The sequence below is a fragment of the Acanthochromis polyacanthus genome, chromosome 8 (assembly GCF_021347895.1).
Source record: "Acanthochromis polyacanthus isolate Apoly-LR-REF ecotype Palm Island chromosome 8, KAUST_Apoly_ChrSc, whole genome shotgun sequence".
Taxonomy (NCBI): Eukaryota; Metazoa; Chordata; class Actinopteri; family Pomacentridae; genus Acanthochromis; species Acanthochromis polyacanthus.
Genome location: NC_067120.1, coordinates 7,267,745 through 7,287,789, shown reverse-complemented (window position 1 = coordinate 7,287,789; position 20,045 = coordinate 7,267,745). Strand labels below are relative to the sequence as shown.

The following is a 20,045-nucleotide window of genomic DNA, read 5'->3' as shown; positions in this document are numbered from 1 at the left end:
GAAGAGATGTGCGGAAAGAAGGAACTAACAGGAAGTTACTGCAGCATTTCTCTCCCCAAATTATAATATATCATATGCTATTACAGAGTATGTTTTCTTTTGTAAAGTACACACTTTCTGTAAGGAAGGGTGGTGCCCTAACATCCTGTATGGACCACTAACCCCTGAAGTTCAGAGGATACTTCATGTGTAGTTCCTTTAAGGTGTAATAATGAAGGAAACACTTTGAATATTGGGTCAAGAATCCAACTGCAGCTTCAAAATGCAAATGTTGATGTGTGTTTGGTTGCCAGGTTAGTTTTAAATTTTAAAATTCTCAGAAATATTCATGCTTTTATCACGTTTTTCACTTCCACTTTGTAGCAGCTGAGGCTTTGCAGGGATGAATTAACAAAACACTGAAGTGTAAAATGACATTTTCTGGTATGAGAAAATTTGACTCAAAAATTAAGTAAAAACAAAACAACAAAATTTAATTACAAAAGCTGTAGACAATACAACGGATGTTTAAAGTTTCTGAAAGTGAAAGCTATCAAGGAAAATAAGAATTAGATATGGAAAGGATTATTGGTGAAAAAATGAGATTAAAGTCTACACATTTTTAACATACTTATAAGAGTTTGTTTTGTTACACATTAACACTGAAATATTACCACAGTTTGTTTATTTTTTCAGTACAGTGTGACAAGGTAGACGGCCTGCTAGTTGTACAAGAGCTGACTGCTGTTTCCTGTACAGCACGCTGTGACAAAGCTGATAAAATACGCTATAAATACACTTTACATGGGCACTGGTCCCTATCATGCACTTCCCCATATTCTGTTTTAGTCCTCATTCTGTTGTGAAAGGAGGAGCACAAAGGCAACAGCAGCAGCTTCAGTGAAGTTTTGCTTTCAGTCTTTTAGCAGAATCCTTCCCAGCTCCAGTACATCCACAGATCCACAGCCGAGTCTGAACTTTAACAAAAAAGCATTTCAGCAGAAATACAGGCTTTAATGTACTTTAGATTAAATTTCTGCTGTTTGCTGTGTTTTTTTTTATTGCCTGCAGTATGTCTGAATGCTGCTGGAGGCCTCTCTTGCACAAATCCACTAAGACAGACGATTGTTGGTATCATTTAAAAGCTGGTTGGACAAGTCCGGAAATGACCCTGAATAGACAAATGAAGTATTATTCTGACACTCATGATGACTTTTCTCAGGCTGTTGCTCTAATTTTGGGACCAGTATTTATTCCATTGAGCCTATTGCGCCTGATTATAAACGGTTTTGAGCAGATTATTTATTCACTATATATACAATATACTTATTTTAAGGATAATTAAACTACTAGTTACTCCACAGAAACAGTAAACAGTTCTTGTTACTTCAAACAAACAAATCAACCAACCAACAGAAACAACCAACCAACACTTTGTGGTTTGTGGTATAATGACATTCACGACTACTTTTCTCAGGCGGTTGCTCTAGTTTTTGAACCATTCCATTGAGACTATTGCACCTGATTAACAAGCAAACAAATCACCCAAAACCAACCAACCTACCAAAGACTTTCTGGTTTATCGAGCAAGTTTTAACTGACTTAGTGGACATCCTAATATTAGTAAGTTTATCAAGGAGGACCTCAGAAATCCAGCACATTTAGAATGAAATGGTCCACAGTTTTCATCATCAACATCAGCCATTGTCCTCTATGTCACCATTAGGATCTGCAATATTGGTATTTTTAATATCCATATGTTCTACTCATGGAGGAATCTGTGCAACATGTGTCTTTTTGTCTGTGCGATAGCCAGATCTTTACACAGATGAAGCTGTTAACTATTAACTGTCTTTGTGTGTATTTCTTGTTCGCTTTTTTCCTTTTTACTGATGTTGTAGTGTTGGATTAAATAAAGGTTTATCTTCTGTTATCTAACAAGTTTGGAACTAAAACACCAGATTTTTTAATGCTGGGTCACTAGATGACAAAAATACAATACGAAGCTTGAGTTACGGATACAACCCAAAAACCACCGGCCAAAATCAGTTCCACAGCAGAAAAAACAAGAAATCTTGCATAATCACAGTTGATTTATCTCCAGTGTAATTTATAATTATCAGTCCAACCTGAATATCTTTGGGTTTTTGATCGTTTGCCAGACAAACAAGGAATCTGAAGAGACTATTTTGGCTTGTGGGAACATTTCATGACCTTTTTAATACTAAAATTGCACGAATCACTTTTTAAACAGTGAACAAATCCTCATTCAAAACTATGTTAATAACCTTTTATCCCCTTACGTCCTTTAGTGCAGTTTTCAGTCAATAAATGAGGTTCAGTATGTGAACAATGAGGACAACTGGATGTTTGTAGTTCAAGCACAGAAACTTTTGATCTCAGATTTTCAACATCCGTAGCATCTTTTATGTCTTTAAATCTTTAAAAACCAATTTCAAAGCTTTTAAAGCAGCTTCATGACCCCCTTTTCTGTTTCCCTCCTCTTTCATGATCTGATTGATTTAATGATCTCTGTTTTTATGCTTTCTGGTTGCTTATATGATCTTTGTATGGCCTTTTACATCAATATCTAGTGGTAATAGTCTTTTCAAAATCCATCCATCCATCCATCCATCCATCCATCCATCCATCCATCCATCACTTTTGTTTCTTTTAAGCACTTTGCAACCTTTGTAGAAAAGCTGCTGTTTTGACATTTCCCTCCACAATTTTCCATTTTTTTTTAATCAGTTCTTGAGTCACATCTATTTTTTGTTTCTTTTTCTTTATTTATACACTACCAGTCAAAAGTTTGGACTCGCTTTGAGTCCAAACTTTTGACTGATAGTGTATTTAGGAAATTTCTCTTATTGTCCAGATGTTTTTCTGCTATGGGCATCCCATGAGGAGCCAAAAATAACTTTTTTTACTCGCTCTTCTCGTGTGAAATCTGCAGCATCTCTCGTAGGAGGCAGATAAAACTGCGACACTAACTTCAGGAAAGTCTCCCAAACATTTGCTTTGGCAGCTTTGTGCGGTGTTTAGTTAAAAAAAAAAAAAGGGACCCCGCGGACGCATTCCTTCACCCTGCAAGTGGCCGAGTTATGGCAAGAATGCGAGGATGACTGTGTTCTTCTAGAAAGGCAGGCCCTTCCTCGAAGTCTGCAGAGAAGCTGTGACACACCGAAGCAGCGAGGACAGAAGTGATGAGGAGAGGAGTGGCGGACCTCATCAAACTTCCCCGAATGACGCGCACCGCTCCTCCCCGTTAACAGCGAGAAAGAAAGAAAGAAAGAGCGACAGAGAGAGAGAAAGAACAAAGTTCTCCCTTCTCACTTTAATTCTCCTCATGTGGCAACACTCGGACGGACTTTCAGTGAAGGGGGTTTGACTTTTAAAGCGACTGAGAAGTTCGGACATGAGAGCACTCGGCGGGTAGGAAAAGGCAACTCATCTCCAAGCATCATGAAGCTGCGCTCCGGCGTCTCTCTGTGGACTCTCCTGGTCTTCACGGCTCTCCTCAAGGTAAGGAAAGCTTGGGTTCACTTAGCAGAGCAAAGAATTAAACTACATGTTGTTGTTTTTTCCCGTGATGAAAGTGGGTTTTTCTCACACTGGTGTGACTGCACCTGTTGCGCAGGTAGGTGCCAACATTTGAAGCAGAAGTTGGCTCATAAATGATGAGAAAAGTTCATGAAACACTTTCATCTGGGAAGAATGTGTGGCAGCCTGCTATACAGATGAACAATGCTTCTTTTTGGAGAGAGTTTTGATTGGATTCAACATTATGTCAGCAGGTAATTAATACTCTGACCTTCAGCTGGAGATGCAACAATGGTGGACTGTTAGAGAATCCATGAGCTCCAAAGACATTTTTATTTCATTAAAACGCACAAATTCCAATCCCTTGTCATAATTAACCCTGGTGTTGTCCTGCGGGTCAAACTGACCACTTTTAAAGTTTGAAAATGTGGGGGAAAGAACATATTTTCACATGTGAAACTTTGGATGTCCACTTTTTCAACATTTTTGGGAAATTTTTGAATATTTTTTGTTGGAAAAAAAAATGAAATGTCACAAAAGTTTCTTAAGAACATTCACACAAAAAATCAACCAAAATCCAGCGAAATTCGCTGGATTTTGGTTGATTTTTTTGTGTGAATGTTCTTAAAGAAAATATTAGAAATTTTACTGATATATATGCAATCGCTTTAGATATTTTTAGGATTTTTTGCTGAATTTTTGGATTTTTTTTCAGACAAGGAAACAATATATTTTGGTGCTCGTAAATGAAGACAATGAAGACGTAATGATTAAGGCAAATTTATATTTTGGATATCTGTATCTGTAAGGTATTTATTCAGGAGTGCACAAATGCCCTGACCTGTACAGTAAAAAATGCGCTCCCCTGGACACAAAGCTTACATAACAGTGAGAATGTGGCATCCAGCAGCCACCGATCCACCTGTCCTTGTCTCACCAGTCTATCTGGTGGGAGAGAGAGAGACACAGAGGGAGAGAAGAAGGGTGAGAGAGGTTGAGAATGGCATGTGAGGATGTGTGTGGCCAACACAAAGGGGTCAGGAATGGAATGAGGTGCAGCTCAGTGTCCCCTTCAGTCCTGCAGGCACAAATCAGGGACATGAAGCCACTTAGCTGGACTTAATAAACGGCCGCTTCGTTAGGTGCGTCTGCTGGCTAGTGCACCGCCGTAGATGCATCTGTTTGTATTACATGCATAGACCATATATATAGTGGACGTAGCATCTGGCTCCAGAAGTGAAGCCAACCCGGAAGTGTCAAAAACTTGCAATATCACGCCGTCCGCTAGTGTTGGCTCCAAAAAGCTTTTTCTCCATAGACCCCAATTCATTTTTGGAAAAAATAAAATTTGATAGAGTGATTTTCTACAGCTCAGGATTTTTTCCCCGTTCGTTTTCATGGTCAAAATGAGAGATCAGGTGGCCGATCTTAAAATAAATCAATACTGAATTTTAAATAAATCGTTAAAGTTGGCGGAGCCAGGGGGCGTGGCTATACTTGATAGACAGCAACAGAAGCCTCTGCGGTAAAATGTGGGCGGGATAAGAGAGTCCTCAGCCAATCCTGCCCCTAGTTGCTCTCCGGTCCAGCCTGTTTGATGACGCTTTTTACATCACTGGCTCCAAAAAATCCAAAACGGGCTTCATTTCCTCGCCATTGAAACCAATGTGTGACGTCACGGTTAGTTTACGCCTGATTACATGCAGGCATGAACTAACCGTGACGTCACCCGTTGGTTTCAACGCCGAGAAAATGAAGCCCGGATTTTGCTACTTCCTGGTCGCCATTTTGGATTTTTTGGAGCCAGTGACGTAAAAAGCGTCATCAAACAGGCTGGACCGGAGAGCAGCTAGGGGCAGGACCAGTCAATGGGACTGTCAATCAAGTATAGCCACGCCCCCTGGCTCCGGCAACTTAACGATTTATTTAAAATTCAGTATTGATTTATTTTAAGATCGGCCACCTGATCTCTCATTTTGACCATGAAAACAAACGGGAAAAAAATCCTGAGCTGCAGAAAATCAGTCTATCAAATTTTATTTTTTCCAAAAATGAATTGGGGTCTATGGAGCAAAAGCTTTTTGGAGCCAACCAGGACGGCGTGATATTGCAAGTTTCTGACACTTTCGGGTGGGCTTCACTTCTGGAGCCAGATGCTACGTCCATCTTTATATACAGTCTATGATCACATGGTGCAGCTTCATAGAGGTCAGAAATAGAAGACCTTACTAGCAAGAAGAGATGTTCCTTGCAAATTTTGTCATAGTTTCAAGGTTGAACTCGGCATCTCTGCCTTCTCTTTTGGTCCACATGGAACACAAGAGCCATTTTTTGATAATGTAAAGTAATAAAAAGTCTACGTTTAACATGAAACTGCACTGACTGAGTGAAAATACAACAAAGATGCACTAAATATATGTCCTTTTTATTAAGAGTTGGCGTACATTAAATGGAAACTGCTCTGCCTAGACACAGAGTACAAAACAGTTTCATTTGCTGTCCAAATTTAGTTGAAGCTGAGCCTCCACAGATGAGAAGATTTTACTGGAAATATGCAAAATGTGTCACTTTAACACCAAAAACAGCAGCTTATGTGACTTCTCCTATCACCAGTCACCAGGGGCTTTTAGATATCCGCGATATTTTCTGCACCTCAACCGCAACTCCAACACAGATCATCTCACTAGAAACCCTGGTGACTGACCATCAACCTGCTTTTTCCATTTGGTTAATGTTTTAATTTCTTGATATCATGCAAAGCAGCTGAGTCATTTAAGCTCCACACAACAGGCGGCTGTTGTGTGGAGCTTATTTGAATCACGACAAAGTATAGTTTCCAACCTGGAGCTGCGTCATTTCCAGCTAAATCCTGGTTATTGATCACAGTTTCCGAGAATTCATTCTTTGTTGGAGTCATAATAAACACCATTAAGTTCCTACTGACTGTCTGCAACTGGACACATGTGGTAGCAGGCTGCAGATTGGGGGCTTAAAGTTGAATTTAGTTAAACTGGATGTGCAAAATCCAGCAAAACCTACAATTCTGAGTGAATGACTTGCACCCTGCGACGGGAAGTTTTTTTTTTTGGTTTTGCCTTTTACGTGTAAAATGACACAACAAAAAAGGCACACAAGACATGAAGATTATGATCTTTTTGGAAGATAGTTCTCATTTATTTGGCACAAAAGTCCACTTTTCACACTGGAAAATATGAGTTTGATAAAATAATCACGACTAGAAGATGCAGCCAAAAACTCCCAGTAAAAAGCAGCTAAGTGCATCCTACTCAAGCTTTTTATTTTTTTATTGATTTTTTTTAAAGCTGTTACTTCTTCACTGCAGTTATTCATTGCCTTATGGTGAAACATATTCTGTGGCCAAATGGTGTGATTCTCAAAGGGGAAGTAAAGATCTGTTAGCTTAGTTTCTATGAAGAGTACACATGTTGGGCAGAGCTCAACACGGGCCTCGCGGCACACATGCAAATGTGCACCTGACACCAACACAGTTAGTTTGAATGCTGCACAGACACAGACAGGTTTTATAGAATCATACAAAGCTGGAACTGTGCTTCAGCATGAAAGAGGATTAGAATGCAAAGTTGCTTCATGTTAAATTTCAGGTTGTCTGGTCTGAAGTTGACGTTTCCTTCAAAGTTCGGACACGTGACAGTCTGGACTTTCTCGTCTGCATTTTAAAGATCTGGTCTGCTGATGAGAGCAGAGATTAGAAGACTGGTTTTCAGCTTTTTGCATGCTAAATCAGCCCTCCAGTGAGAGTGTTTAGGGAGTTCACTCAAGGCTTCTGTGCCTTAAAGTTTTAGGTTGTAGGCTGGGATGTCATTTCAAGACAAGATCTTATTGTGATCTGATCAAAACACGATTTTATCTTTTTTTCTTTTCCTTCTCCTACTCATTTTCCTGTCTTTTCTTTTCCACCAGTGTTGCAGCATTTCTCTTCCTCTTTAACTTTTTCTCCTCTTGCATCATTTGTGTCTAGAAACCAGAGAGCTTAACGGGTTGAGCGGCCAACCCATGAACAGAGGCTATAGTCCCTGATGCGGTGATCTGAGTTCGATTCCAGCTCATGGCCCTTCACTGCATGCCTCTCTGCTTACCTATCAAATAAAGGCCAAAAAGAGAACTTCTTTTGAACGTATTTTTTGGTTTTGAGGGTTTCTGACACGCCAAGCAGGAAGCTTGATGGGGGACATTAGCGTCCCGAACTTCCTAGCAGAACTTTGTGCTCCTCTTACGTCATGGAAACACTCCAGAGGATTAGATCACAACTTAATACCAGAACAATTCAGGGGCAGCAGCAGCAGCGTTTCTCCCTAAACATTCAGGTCATCGTATAGAGTAGCCTCAGTGGACTTTAGGACGCACCAGATGCTAAATTTAGTTTATAAAAGTCAGAATACAAAAATGGACATTTGGAAACTCAGCTTAGCTCAACATACAAGGGAAGGTAACGTAGAAAAGGGGAAACATTACGCTTCCCTGATGGGAAGCCTTTTTGCATGTTGATATTTTTCCATACATGTAACTGCAACCTTCAAAAAAATCATGGTCTTGTGTTCTGTGTGTTTTTCTTAGTGCTTATTTAGATTGAGTAATGGTCTAAATTACTGCCCCTTTAAAAAAATGATCTGCATCTGTAAAGACAGACAGTATAAATGACTGAGAAAGCAGGTGAATGACTTGGAATCAATCCAAAGCCGGTATCTAAACTGTAGTTAAAGCTTCAAATGAATCTTGTTTATCTCTCTGCTGTGGTGATGGCAGTAAACTTGTGTGGATTCTATCAGTTACACACTTTCCTTTTTGAAATGGCCTTCTAATTTCTTCAAGTGGTATGAAAGAGTAAAGAAGAGGAAACAACAGTAAGTCTAATGGTGAAAATCCTCTTTTACATCTGGGTAAAGTAAACGCTTCCAGTTGACTTTCCAGCAACGCAAACTGTCTATGTGAGAGGAATCAAACAATGTAAGTGCCTCTAACTTAAAACAGTGGCATTAGTATTAATTGTTAACTTAATTCAGTAATATGTTACCAATTAAAGCCGTTCATCTCGGCCTATTTGTGCTATTGTGCATGAAGTTCCTCTGACAGACCGACTGAACTGTAGCATCAAAAATATAGCTTGAAAGTGTAGTTTTTTGGGATATCTGGGGAAAAGCCATCATCACACAAACAGCTCGGTCGGATTTTAAAGCTACTGACACTGATATATTGAAAGTATGTACACGTAGGAGGCATTTCCTAAGAATTTATATTAGGAAAATTTGCAAATTTTGTTGTACATTGTTATAATTTGATGGTGAATTTTACACTGATCTCTGTTAGGATTGTTTTAGCAATCTATGCAGCCACTTGTTACAATTAATGGCCAATTTTTGTATCATTTATAATAACTGACTGTTTTCTTTAGCTTTAGATGTGTCACTGTTTCTTACTAGTACTTGTAATAAGTTGTGACTATCATTACTAATTAGCAATAAGATACTAGTGTTAATATCTTATCACACGATCCACTTTTTAATTCTGTCCTTTCTCTAAGTCTCACGTTGATAAATCCGTTTAGAACTCAAACGGCTGAACATCTTTTGTGTCATTTATCATTCCATCTCTCACAACACGGCAAATGAGCTGCAAATGGGATTAAAAATAGGCAAGAACGCATAAAGTGTGTACAGTCCAGAAAAAAAGATGTGCACGGAAAGTCACGGCTTCACGCTCACCCATTAATGACCCAGGAAAAGTACAACACTTTGCATGAGTTTATCATGGGATGGAGCCTTTCTCTGTTCCTACTCGCTGCAGCTCTCTGCTTCTCCGTACAGCTTGGAGAAATGAGAGGACCGTGGCATTGCTATCAGTGGGAAACATCTTGGAACAAGGAAATGTGATGTTTTCTAACACTTAAAAGAACTGGCCCGTCTGTGGTTGTGGACACTGAGCCGTCTCTCTGGCCGGATTCTAACGCCTCGAATAAAATGTCAGTGACTTGATGACGTCCGATTTGTAGCTTCTCTCTCTAAATGTATTCTTCTTGCATTTTCCAAATTAGAAAAGCACAAGTCTCCCAGTGTCCCGTGTCCCATTATTGGTGTAAAGTGCAAAAGCCACAAATCAAGTCCTCCTTTGTGGAATGCTGCACCCTCCACCCACTCTCAGCCCCCTTCGGCCGCATCAAGACAGTCCAGTTTCAAAGAACATCCCAAAACATGCTGCCGTCGACCGGAGCTGCGTCTGGAAGCTCAGCGTGAACAAGATGAATTACAAAGAGTCACAGTTCCCCAGTGCATGTAAATGAGACACGGACTCCTCTCCCAGCCTCAAAGGCCTTATTGTCAGCTGATAGCTATCATTTTATCAGCGGCCTCGGGGCCAGTTATGACCAGACCAGGCTGTAGTCGGGATTAAAATTCATTATTTTTCTCTTGTTTCTTTTGTCTTCCTATCATTCAGTCACACTGTCTTGACAGATTGAGCATTAGAAAGCTTCAAAAGTGGATTCTGAAAACCATATTAGTACAAAATCAAGATCATACACAGCTGGCACATCTTTTATTAGCGTAATAATAAACGTCACAGCATGATTCTGTCTTGACAGTCCGACTCTGGAAAGTCAGCGTGCTGTTTGTTCTTTTCCCCTGACTGGCCTGGTTTTGGAAATTTTTTTTTTTTAAACTCTTCCACTGTAAAAAAAAAAAAAAAAAAAAGACTCCAGTTTCTCCTCCTGATGGTAGCTGGAGATCCTCCTTTACACTTACAAGTCCCCCTAAAATACCACTTTTCCTACAAATATTTAGAGTTTTTAATGTTCAGTCCATCCACATAGTACTTTTCTGTACAAGTTAAGGATTTAAAGGTTCATTTCAACTGCAACTGGGAAGCCAGGAGTGACTCGACTGGAACCAACAGTTGCATGAAAAAAAATTCAGGGTTTTTCGGCTGAACTGCAGGCAGTGTTCACACAGAGCAAAGAATGGACGAGCATAGAAGCAAATTTAGGTTGTAAATAGTGAAATATATATAGCATGTGGAGGATACATTCCCTTCTTCTGCAGAGGGGCTGGACTTTATGTTGCAGTGGAAAATGAGCCTACAGTGAGGAAAAATGTACAGTAAAAAAGCCTAGAAACTGTTTGGAGTTCAGAGACTTAAAGCAGCGCAGACACCATCAAACTGATCTGAGAACATTCATATGAGTGCACATTGCAGCTGCAGCAGATCACCAAGTACCGTCTGTTATTTCACGTTCTTTATATAGTATATAAACCTTATTTGAAATAATTTAATACATATGTCGTTTCAAGATAGGTGTACAAATAATGGTTTCTGTCATTTATCAATTGTTTTTAGAACACAGAAGTTAATCTTGTTAAATTTCCATAATTTGTAACCTTAATTAAACCTAAAACCAGATTAAGATTGGACCATTTATTTGCTTTTGTTTAAAACCTCAGTAACTGTCCTGTTGTCATTTGGCATCATAAAGAATCTCACAGGTTGTTAAGTCTTATATTTAAATTATTTGGGTAAATTTGTACAATATACTGAGTAATATTGTGAAGTCTTAACCATAATATTTGAAGTTTTTCGTTAAATGTACTATGCCAATCTTATTTTAGATTTATACAGTGGTGGAGAAAAGCTTCTTAAATTTCTTATTTTTATGGAACGAATCAATTTAAAGTTGTTAATGGATTTTTTAAAGGATTTATTTCGTATTATGGCTGTGATTGGACTAAAAGAAATGACACTTGAAGACCTAAGAGTGATTCCACCACTGTATTTATTTAGTGCAGCGGTGTCAAACATGCGGCCCACGGGCCAAAACCAGCCCTCCAGAGGGTCCAATCCGGCCCACAAGTGTAAAAATTCCAGAGAAGACATTAACTGCAGATTGTAAATTAGTAAAAGTATAAAATAATTTCTTGACTATGACAAGTTGTTTTGATCATAAAGTAAAATACTAAATTGTTCCTTGTTCTTTCGTCATTTTGTGTCTCATTTTTGTAATATTTTGTCTTGTTTTTGTTGTTTGTTTTGTCTTTTTTTGTCATTTGTCTCATGTTTTCCTCATTTTGTGTTTTCTTTTAGTCTCACTTGTGTTCCGTAGCGTTTTTGTCTAATTTTTTGTCTCTTTTGTGTTGTTTCATATCGTTTGTCTCATTCTTTTTGTCCTTTTGTGTCTCGTTTTTGTAATTTTTCATCTTGTTTTTGTTGTTTTTCTGTCTGACTTTTATCGTATGTCTCATGTTTTTATCGTTTTGTTTCTCATTTTTGTGTTTCCTTTTTGTCTCGTTTGTGTTATTTGTTTTGTCGCTTGGCAACTTTTGTCAAAATTTTTGGCTGTTTTTTGTTTTGTTTCATGTCATTTGTCTCATTTTTGTCATTTTGTGCCTTTTTGTAATAATTCATCCTGCTTTTGTTGTTTTTTTTCCCTTTTTGAAAGTAAAATACTAAATCATTCAGTTCAAATACCTGTGACTAAATATTTTGTTCCTTTGTAGATAAACTGTGATCTGAAAGTTGTAATGTGTAAATGATAAACTGAGGGATAATATTGAATTTAAAATTTAATTTACTTTTCTTTAGAAATTTCAGGTTGTTCATAATGTTTTGTAGAAAGATAATTCATCAGACGTGAACTTTTTGGGTTATGATGTTATGATCTTACTGGTCCGGTCCACTGGAGATCAGATTGGGCTGAATGTGGGACTAACCTGAACTAAGATGAGTTGGACATTCCCGGTTTAGTGATCGGATGCTGCATGGCGCCTCCTGGATGCTTCTTCTGGTGATGCATCCTGATGACTTGGTGATCTTTGGTGAGCTGCTAGCGTGGCTCCGCAGCTCGTTTCTAACACAATCCTCCGTAGATTTTTGAGAGACGGAGGATGGTGCTATTTGCAAGTACCAGCCATCACACCATTTTACCAGGAATTTCAGCCCATAAAAGGAAATGTCAGCGCAGTTGTTTGTGGCATTGACAGCCGACTTCTGTAGTAGGCACAGCTCTGATCAGCAGTCTGATTGTTCTGCAGCCAAACTATATCTCAGAGTTTCCGTATGGTGAATCTAAGAATGCAGATTTTGCATTTTTGTTGCTAGTGTTGACTGTTGGTGTTTTATGTATCAGAGATGCAAAGATTGTGTTGTGTGAGGTTCACATGAAGCAGGAGACTGGATTGAAATTGAGGAAATGCACTCATAGTTCCTTTTACCGTTTCATCATTCAAAGTCAGCAGCTACACTGAAATTCATCGGACAGAGGGCCGTTACTAAGAATACAAAACCTGCAGTGTGCTTTCTCAACCCCACGCCTCCTGCTTCACACATCTCAAACATCACACTCATCACACTTCTGCATCAGTTTGATGGTCCAGACGTCTCCGTCCAGAGCGTCTGGGTGTGGGTTCATATGCATTCATACACGACTTCCTCCTGCTGCAGCACACCAGCGCTAAGAGGAAGCTTGAATGGCGAGTGCATTGTACTCTGATGGGTATCTGCAGCCAGCACCTTAGCGCTCTGCGGAGCACAGCACGGCGCTCGGGACAGTAAATACGACGTCACTCATTTCCATAGGCTCTGATGTGGCCTCTGATAGCAGCGGCAGGAGTGCGGTGTGGGAAGCTGATACCTGGAGACAAACACACTCACAGCTAAAGCTATCATGCGGAGGGAATTTTTGGAGGCACGGATATTTTTAGACACGGCTTTCGGCGTTGTTTTGTGATTCATGTTCCTATAGTGTTCCACAGAAGGAGGCTTATGCTGAATTCCTCATGTGGAGTGTTGGGCCGTTTGTGTTCTCACAGAAATGCTCTCCAGCCCAGATGCTGTGAATTATCATTTGCTGAATGCCTTTACAGTGAAAAAAAGAACTAAACTGAACTGAACAAAGATGGATTTATTTTTTGCTCCCATTACATTTTTTTTCTTACAGCACGTCTAGTTATGTCGTTGCACTGATTTCTGACAAATGTTACGAGACTAAAGAAAGTAAATGCACCAAAAAACTAGAAAAAGTCACTTCAGTCTGTTAATTTGCCATTCATCAAAAACAGCAGCTACTGTTGATAGCAAGTCATAATCAGCTAATCTGAACTCTAAGTTTAACCCTTGTGTTGTCTTTGGGTCGAAAATGACCCGGTCACGATGTTTAATAGCACAGAAAACCTCCTAAATGACCTTTTATCAACTTGAAATTCGATTACTTTTCCTTTGCTGTCCTGCATCAGCTAAATAGAGTTTAATGTGTTCTTAATATTTTTGTTTTGCATCTATTATTTTATTGTTTTCTTCTTATTGTTGTAGGTTTTGCACCGTGTGGGTGCAAGCAAATGTTCAAAAGATGTTTGAAGACTAGTATTGTGTAGTTGAGCTTTGTAGTTTTCCATTCCATTGTACAATAAACAGTGCACTGTTGTTTCCCTTCAAAAATGCATTTCAATCGACTTTTTGCACATTTCTGGTACTTTCCTAGGATGTACAAGTACTATTTCTTGCTGAACAAATAATATTTACACCCATGAAGTGCCGTTAGCGGCAATAGTAATGATAATAAGCCTCTACTTTAGGAAAGGAAACAGTCATAACATGTGTGATGTGATAAAAACGAGTGGTGTTCTCTAATTAAATACGGTCTTCATGCTCTCTGAAGAAGGGAAAACCCAGACATTCACAAAGTGTGTGATGCGTAACAGGTTGGTTCTTCATGTAAAATAGATATTTGGTTGAAAATTCAATTAAGCTGCTCTGCTTTAGAGGCTCAGTGTGGGCAGTTCAGACAACACGAGGGTTAAGAAACGTGCAATCATTTCCTTTTCAACAATCATTTATGACGAGTCTAAAATGAAATATTAATACAAACATGATCCTCACTGTGTGCCAATTCTAAATCTAAAGTAAACATATCATTTTGACTCATGTATTGCGCTATTTTTTCAGTGTAATGGACAAAGAGGTCATTTTTTCCCCTGAATCCCAAGGAATCGACATGTGTTGCCACTGACAGACATTTTGTCACTGCAATATAAAGTCGCACACCTCCAATAAAACATCACAACTAACCTTAGAAGCAGAGAGAACGCAAAAATGTGTCCCATACAGTAGAACACAGTTATAAGGCTAGGAATCCAAAAAAAACAAACATTTGTAGGTTTATTTATTGCTCATATGTGTTATTAATAGTGGGAACATTATTTATGACTCCAGATAGAACAGATGTTTTATAACTTACTTTATTTGTTTCCATATTTGTCTCCTATCTGCTCTGTGCAAACATTGCCTGCAGTTCAGCCGAAAAGTCCTTAAATTTGTGTCACAAGAACTGCCGGCTGCAACTGAGTCATTAAGGGCTTGTTGGCTGCACCAAATAGTGCAAAATTTGAGTGAATGATTGATTTTTGGTGAATTTTAAAATAAGAAACACTGAATTAAATGTTTTTTTTTTAAAAATACCACAATTTTAAACTTAAATTCTTCAAGTTTTCTTGATAGAAAAGCAACCCATATGTTTTAAAACAGTTGGAAAGTTGAAAATCTGAGGATTCCTTCTGGTTTTTGGTGCACGTTTTTAAAACGATAACAAACCTTTCAAACTGGTTGGCTTCTTTTGTGGTCCTCTGTCCTGTCAATTTCTTAAAGCTAAGTAGCCAGACAGAGGTCAAAGATCATACGGTCTTTACTGTTCTGAATTAGTTCAAACAATTAAGGCAAATATCTGATTGTTTTCAGGTAGAATCAGTCAGCCGTGTTTCGTTTTAGACTTTAAAAGAAGGTATAATACTATTATAAACCAATCAGTGGTTCCTCGGTGGTGGAACGAGTCGCAAAACTCTGTTCAATCTGCAGAATCACTCAGTCTTTAAGAAAAGACCGGATCTTAACTAAACACCTTTGCATTTGACAGACTGCAAAAAGAAATTGTATGATCTCACACACTGCCTTTAGGCACCATTTCTTATCACACTTGAGCTTGTTTTATGGCTCTTATCCAGGTTGTTTTCTCCTGACTAGATCTTTGCTTGTGTTGTTTCTTTCTCTCAGATGTACGTTGCTGTAGATTAAAGCATCTGCTAAATGAAACTGTAGAAAATCTACAAACTGACGTGAAGATAATACATGTGGCCCACCTCATAGGAAGCAACATTACAGTCTGTCAGGTCATGTATCGGCTTTAGGTTAATCTCAACAGGCTGAAGTGAGACAAATGTTGATTTATTAGCTGCTGTCATGTGGCTCCTGTCTGCCTTTGTTTGACATTTATGAGGTGGAGGTATGAAGTACAGCCTAATGGGAACTTAAACACCCAGAATGTCGTCCAAATGTGTTATCAGAGGACTGTGGGTGGGCGCAGGAAGGGCCGGGAAGTTACGTTAGAAGAAAAACAATGAGAAGGTCACTCATGAGAAACTATGAAGAACTTTAAATAGAGAACAAGCTGCCAGTGTTTTAGAATAAAGAAGAGAGCAGACCTGCAACTGTGGCAGATCTCGCGTCACATTGGGCTGAATTTGAGGTTTGTGTCAGAAGATGAACTTCTGCATTTTGATCAGGAGAGCTAGCAAAGAGGATTTAGTTTGTGATGATGTGAAAACAGAAATACAATATACAGGTCTACGCACACAGTCTTTATGATTTATAAGCCATAACTGGTAAACATTCATCTTGTGCGATGAATGTAGGAAAACGAAACTTTACATTGTTTTTAATTAAAATACTTTCTTACTTTATTAAATTTTTTGGGAGCTGTGCCTGTATGTGTCTAAATGTTCAGTAGCCCTGCACAGATACACATTTTAAGACATATTTTAAATCCCTGTAGATAACTAGACTTCTACTCAGGCTGAGGTGAGGTGGAACAATAATTATCTGATGACAACAAGCTGTATGAACCAGTAACAATAAAAAATGTGTAAATTGTCCCATTTCAGAGACAATAAAGCTAATAGACATAATCAGAGTTTATAGCAAAACCCATGACATGAATGTGCACAAACCAAGTATAGATGGTGTAGAGAGGAAAGAAGTTCATCTGAAAGGGTTTTTATGGCCAGTTTGTTGAAATGTTTCTATTTCTGGTCAACCGTCTGCAGTAGATTTACAGATGATCACGACTTTCTTGACATTTTATAGTTTAGCTCAAATGTACAAACACTGTAATGTCACAAACAGGAAGTGATTGCTGATTTAACTGTAAATGAAACACAAGTCTGAGTTCTCTTTTTTGTGATTAATTTATTATTATTTTTCTCATTACTCCTTTTCATACCATTCCTACACTTATCCCTTTAAAGGGTGCTCATTGAAATACTTTGAAATTCTAAATTTCCATCCTAGAGTGTTATTGGAGGACAGAAGACTTTTTAAAACTTTTGTGACATTTTTGTGCCCGTTAGCAGAAAAAAAAACTGTCCAAGAAATACATATATCATCACTTAGCATAACTACTCAACCATAAAATGTGTGTTTGGTCAACTAGCCATGGTTAGTTTTGACGCTTCGACCACAAATATGGAAAAGGACCGAGCCACAAGTCTGTGTTTTTCTAGTTTCGGAGAAAAGAGAACGTTTTCATATGTTCCAGGCTTCTGCTAATTGGTCAAATGCCATGATGTAGTGTGTTGCAATGTAGAGTGAGCTTCGCTGATTGGCTAGGTGATAACCTCATGCTTCTCCACCTCACTGAGAAGCAGGAACAATGTCATATTGAATGCGTACGGGAGTTACTAAATATGATCGCTTGCCTGATGTACCACAGTCTGTGGGTGTTTTTTAGCACTTAAAAGTGTAGAGACTCTAAACAGGCTTCTTAATTGAACACATATGGTGGTAAAGTTTAAGTGTGTAACATTTTTGGTGGGGAATTCTCGTAGCTTTCATCGGGCCTCAGTGGAGTCTGCTCACCATTCCTGCGCATTAGAAGATGCTTTGCTCCCAAAGTGACGTATACACCTAACTCAACCACATAGCAAATACAAACACAACATGGTTAGTCTTAATGCCAAGCAACAATGTCATGTTAATCTGACCAACAGGTTGGTAAATGCCATAAATACACTCAACATACAGCAGAGCAACCAGCAGGTTTTAGAGGTATTTTCTCTGTGCAGTCATTATCTAGTCAGTGATACATAACACTGTTAACCCTGGTTGCTCTGACAGATTAGTGCTTTAAGTTATTTACTGCATTTGAACCTACAGCGGTTACATTTTTACTCACTGTGGGCTCATTTTTTACTGCTATATAAAGTATTTCACCGCTTTGGAAACAGCTAAACAACTAAAAATACCTTAAAACCTGCAACCAACATGGACATTTTTCCAATTGCCCACAAGTGATACCAATAATGGAAACAATGGTGACTCTACACACCATAGAGATTTGCTGTTTGTATTTTTAATTTGTTTCCATACTCGTCTCCCATCTGCTCTGTGTAAACACTGCCTGCAGTTCAGCCTAGTTGGGTCGAAATGTCAATGAATATTTGTCACATGACACGTTGGTAGCAGCTGAGCCACTAATGCCATCTTGGTTGTGGTTACACTGCAGAATTTATTATTAATTTTACAGCTTCTTTCTCTGATAAATGGTGAAATGTTTGTGCTTTTTCAAAAGATAACGTGCCTTTACACTACATATTTTAGTCTCCGTTGAGTCAGAGCTTTCTCAAGCCCTTTTTTTCCTTTAACTTCAGTGTTTTTTCAGTAGTATTACGTTCTACATTTGGATCTTTTTCCCTTTTATTAAGAAAGCCTGCCAGTTGTAACCCACTAGCAGTCAGTTTGGTAACACGCCCAAGCTGCCAAGTATCAGTCGCACTCATCAACACTCACTCACTGATGCTGGTGCTCCATCACAGCCCATCTAAAGGACAAAAAGCTTCTCCTGTGCCACGACAACATCAAGCCGAGGACAGAAGACGTCAACACACAAATGCTGCAAGGAGGAGAAAAGAATAACAAACCAAGAATAAAGCGAAGAGTCACCGATTTACCAGATAAGTGGAATAAAGCAAACAAAAGAACGGGAAAGGTCAAAGAGAGAAGGAAAGTAAAAATCCATAAAGGGTTGACTACTATCAAGATTTATCCATGTCTCCCTGCTGAACCTTGGCCGTTTTGTGTTGCTAATCATCAACACACACACATTTTGGTTTGATCAGATAACATGATTTTGCAGAATTCACGGCCGCACAGGAATCTACTTTCTCCACTCAGCAAGTCCGCAAGGGCAACAAGACCTGAGCAGTAGTTTTTTTTTATTACTTTGCGTAATTCAAGGAGCAGAAAGAAAGTATTGCGCAGCTTTTTTTCCCCCCATCTCTCTCTTTACAATTGTGTTATCAGATCATGAGGAGCTAATGCTAAATGACTAATCCCACAGCAACCAGCTCTTTAAAGGTTATTTCTTGATTATTTTCATGGACCGTTGTGTTATTATGCAGGAAGGAACCGGGGTGTTATCGGGGCTGGTAGGAATCAGAAGGAATCAGAGAGTGGCAGGCTGCCTTTAGGGGTGATGTAATGTTTACAGAGTGTGGTCAGTACAGTCATTTCCTCCTCCTCCTCCTCCTGCAGACAGTCAAAGGGCACGACTAGTATATGGACCAAAGAGGTCACCGGTTGAGTCCTAGCTGAGTATGATTCCCGATGAGCATTAAATTATGTCCCTCTGTAGACAGTTTCTGAGAACTGTGTGTCCTTAAACTTCTGTGTACATGAGCAGCAGTTATTTGCGGTGGAATAATAAGCTTCTGTTTATCCAACACTTGTCAGATAGCGAGAACAAAGAGTTGAAGCCATAATGAGGTATCAGTTGATTGAAATGATCCTTTAAGGTTCCACAAAAGCATGAGACGGGTGGAGTTCGGAAAAATGAAGCCCATTATTTGAGCTTCAGAGTTTCTAGGACAGCGATTCCCAAAAGGGACTCTTGAGTCGCGTTATTTCTGCTCGCTGAGTCAGTGCCAAAGCATAATGGCCTGAGACGTTGTTTTGTTTATTTAGCCAGGAGAAATTAAGTGATTCTTAGGAAAAGGGCCAAGGGAAATAGAACTTTTGGGAGTCACAGCACAGAGAAGTCACATCCCCGGAGGTCGGTTTAACATGAATGTGTGTATGAAAACATGTCAGTGTTAGGATGCTGCTTTTACACGCTGATGTATGACCTTTAATGTGTTCAGTTTAGTTTCACATGTTTTTATAAAGTTTATTTACTGAACCACTACATTTAAAGCATATTTGGAAACACAAACTTGTTTTTTAAATAGATCAACTGTCTATCTGCTCTGGTATCATGTTGAACAGCTTAAGTGGTTTCTGTTGCAATCTTGAAATTCACAGGGGTGTCAAATATGGGGCCCACAGAGGGTCCAATCTGGCCCCCAGGACAGCTTTGTAAAGTGTAGAAATACAGAGAAAACATTAACTGCAAAGTATACATTTGTAAAACTATAAATTTAAAATAATTTCTATATCCTGACAAGTTGTTTTGATTGTAA

General features: G+C 38.9%; 1 protein-coding gene across 1 annotated transcript in view; it reads left to right on the top strand.

Moving 5' to 3' along the window:
- Positions 1–3,116: 3,116 nt before the first annotated feature.
- The window catches only part of LOC110951043 (fibronectin), a 51,515-nt gene continuing 34,586 nt past the window's right edge, over positions 3,117–20,045 (top strand). Inside the window, 1 exon segment of the mRNA XM_051952063.1 lies at positions 3,117–3,504. Coding sequence (XP_051808023.1) covers positions 3,445–3,504 — 60 coding nt within the window. The 5' untranslated portion in view covers positions 3,117–3,444.